Consider the following 3,408-nt stretch of genomic DNA (forward strand, 5'->3'; position numbering starts at 1 on the left):
GTGTGGGTAGTAATGTTTTTACAAAAAAAAAAAAGAAAATATATTTTCTCGTTTTATTCGGCTGATATATATATATATATATATATATATATATATATATATGAGTTCAACATATTATGAAACGTGGCTTCATATTTTGATATTATAGCCAACCAAGGCAGGCTCCTAGGGAAAGGTGTCCATAGAATTATAGTTGATATTGGTGCTTATAGTTGAGGTTGGGTGCTACGGGGAGCGGCAGTAAAACTGGTGGCGAGCACAACCAACTGCGTCTGCCCTTAATGAGAGTCAAATGGGTTGTTAGCCATCCCCTCCCTCGCCCCAACGGGGGTTAGCTGAGCCGTTATATCTAAAATATAACCCCTTCCTTCCCTAGCAAGTCTTCTTATATCTTCCCCCCATAATCAAATCACTCCCTTCTATTTATACCACTCTAGTTTCCCCAACTTTACCACGCCTCACTATCCCCTCTGCTCCCACCCTTGGCTTTAGAGAGATGATGGGGTCAGAGATCTTGACATCGTGGTGGCCGGCGGCGGACACGCAGTTGCTGCCGCGGCTGATGGAGCTCTTGTCTAACTTCCGGTGGCCGGAGGCGATTGTGGCCGCGGTCTGCCTCTACCTCATACACACGTACCGAAAGCAACGAGACGAGCTGGTCGTCGACTGGCCTCTGGTGGGCATGCTGCCGGCTGCGCTCTTGAACATCCACGACCTCTACGAGTGGACCACCAAGGGGCTCAGCATCACCGGCGGAACCTTGTATTTCAGAGGCCCCTGGTTCAGCGGCATGGAGTACTTGGTTACCAGTGATCCGAGAAACATCGAGTACATGCTCAAGACCAACTTCGGCAACTACCCAAAAGGCGAGGAGTTCGACGACATCTTCCGCGACTTGATGGGCCACGGCATCTTCAACTCCGACGCCGACGCCTGGAAGGCCCAGCGGAAGGTGGCTAGCACCCTCGTCCATGGCAAACCCTTCCGGCAGTTTGTCGGCCGGACCTCCGACGACATGGTCCGCCACAAGCTGGTCCCGCTCCTCAACCACGCCGCCCAGTCCGGCGAGACCATCAACCTCCAGGACGTGTTCCTCAGGTTCACCTTCGACAGCACATGCACCGCGGTGTTTGGGAACAACCCCGGCTGCCTTTCCGTCGGCCTTCCCACCGTTCCCTTCGCGAAAGCCATCGACGACGCCATGGAGTCCATCCTCTTCCGCCACGCCCTCCCTGAAAACTGGTGGCGCCTCCTCCGCTTCCTCAAGCTCGGCAAGGAGCGCCAGTTCGCCAAGTCCATGGCCGTCGTCGAGAACTTCGTCGATGACCAGCTCGCCCAGAGGAAGGCGTTGCTCGACTCCCAGCGCGCCGCCGGCTCCGGCGCCAGTCCAGTCGTCGGCGATGACTTGCTCTCCAATTACATGGCCATGTCGGAGGGCGACTCGAAGTTTCTCCGAGACACCTGCGTCAACTTCCTCATCGCCGGAAGGGACACCTCCGGCGTCGCGCTCAGCTGGTTCTTCTGGCTCCTGTCCAAGCACCCCGACATCGAGGCCAGGCTCCTGGAGGAGCTCGCCACGATTGTCCGCGACAAGAAAGAAGGCGAACAGTCCTTCACCCACGAGGACCTCCAGAAAATGGTGTACCTCCAAGCTGCCCTCTGCGAGAGCCTGAGGCTCTACCCTTCCGTCCCCATTGGGCACAAGAGCGTCCTCAAGGAGGACGTCCTCCCCAGCGGCGACGTGGTGAAGCCGGGCGTGAAGATTCTCTACGTCATCTACTCGGTGGGGAGGATGGAGTGGGTGTGGGGGAAGGACTGCTTGGAGTTCGTCCCGGAGAGGTGGCTCGACGAAGATGGTAGGCTCAAGAAGCAGCAAATTAGCGACTTCAGGTTTCTGGCCTTTAATGGCGGACCGAGGACGTGCGTGGGGAAGGAGATGGCGTTTGTGCAGATGAAATACGCAGCGGCTCAGGTTCTGCTCAACTTTGAAATCAAGGTCATAGAGAGCCACCCAATTGTGCCCAAGCCTTCTGTCATTATGTCCATGAAGCATGGCCTAATGGTGAAGGTGAAGAAGAGAAGCGAGCCGTCAACTCATTAGAGATCCACTCATTCATCAGATGCAGTGTTGTATGGGTCCTTCCTCCATGAACGGGTTCATGATCAGAAAGAATCTCATGAACGTGGAAAGGTCCCTTGGTATTTAGCTTTCTTCCATTATACTATCGCTCTTGGTGTTTCGATAGAGTGAAAAAAATATGTGCAAAGCTACTGCCTGTGTAGATCATGTATGGTTTTAAACTTCAAAGCGTGTCTTTAAACTGAAGGATATAAAGTTTTGTTTCAAAAAGAAAAAGAAGTGGGAAAAAAGATTGGAGTTATTGTTTGGGGCTGCAAATGCATGGCTGAATAAATTCATATAGATGTTCTTTTTCTTGATCCTTGTGGCTTTCTGTTCGGAATTTAAATGGTACAAGTTTCCAGACACTGATCTTTAAGCAGCTAGCCGATCGAACGCGCATTAATGAAGCGCAGACCAACGATAGAAGATTTCTCATTTTCATCTAATCGAGAGAGAGACGGCATCGCATATTTCAACCTTAAGTTACTTAAGAAAAGGCCATCCAGATTCCTTGGTTGAAATCTTAGAAAATATATTATGATAACCGGTTGTCTGGATGTACAGATTGGATTTCATATGAATCAAGACACTAAAAAATTGAAATTTCTCAAAACATGCAAGTTATAAAGTCTTACTTAACGATCTAATAAAACCCATTTTAGAACAGCCTTGTGAGTTTCTTAATATGGAAGTTGCGTTAGTATGATGGAACATATATATTGAAAAGTTTGTGCTGATCAGGGGGAGAATGAGAAAGATTCCATTGGGCTTAGCTCCTTTATCTCCTATCAGCCCTTGAGTAAATGGTTGAATGATTCTAAAAAGCGATTATTCAGCATATATATATATATATATATATATATATATATATATATATATATAGTTTACCTTCAACAACTTGGCAACAGTCAACCTAATCTGGTAATGAGAAAAAATTAGTTGATCATAAAAATTTCACAACTGGTCGACCATGTATGGAAGAGTCTTCTCATCTTTAATTGTTATACTAATAGTGTGGATAGAGAGGACACGCTTTTTTTCTCATCCTTGGTAGATACCTAATTAAATGCTTCTCAAAGCGGTGTTCGTGCAACAAATGGTCGCCCATGCAGCCTAATTGAATTATAGAGCTCGACTTATAATTTTGGCCCCACCATAATTCAAAACCTTCAAAACCTGCCAACCAATCTCTCCTTTTGTGTTTCCTAATAAAAAAACGTTTTAAGATAGCATATAATTAAAAGTCAGTGCATTCAGGGGCGAAGCCAGGATTTTGTTGAGGGGCG

The 3,408-nt window shown here is 47.9% G+C and overlaps 1 protein-coding gene across 1 annotated transcript; it reads left to right on the top strand.

Annotated features, from left to right (window-relative positions):
- The first annotated feature begins 426 nt into the window (after positions 1-426).
- LOC116260378 (cytochrome P450 86B1-like) lies at positions 427-2,418 on the top strand. Its single transcript, XM_031638682.2, has one exon. It carries the CDS (start codon positions 497-499, stop codon positions 2,099-2,101), a length of 1,605 nt encoding a protein of 534 aa, XP_031494542.1. The 5' UTR covers positions 427-496; the 3' UTR covers positions 2,102-2,418.
- The last annotated feature ends 990 nt before the right edge of the window (positions 2,419-3,408 follow it).

The sequence above is a fragment of the Nymphaea colorata genome, chromosome 9 (assembly GCF_008831285.2).
Source record: "Nymphaea colorata isolate Beijing-Zhang1983 chromosome 9, ASM883128v2, whole genome shotgun sequence".
NCBI lineage: Eukaryota > Viridiplantae > Streptophyta > Magnoliopsida > Nymphaeales > Nymphaeaceae > Nymphaea > Nymphaea colorata.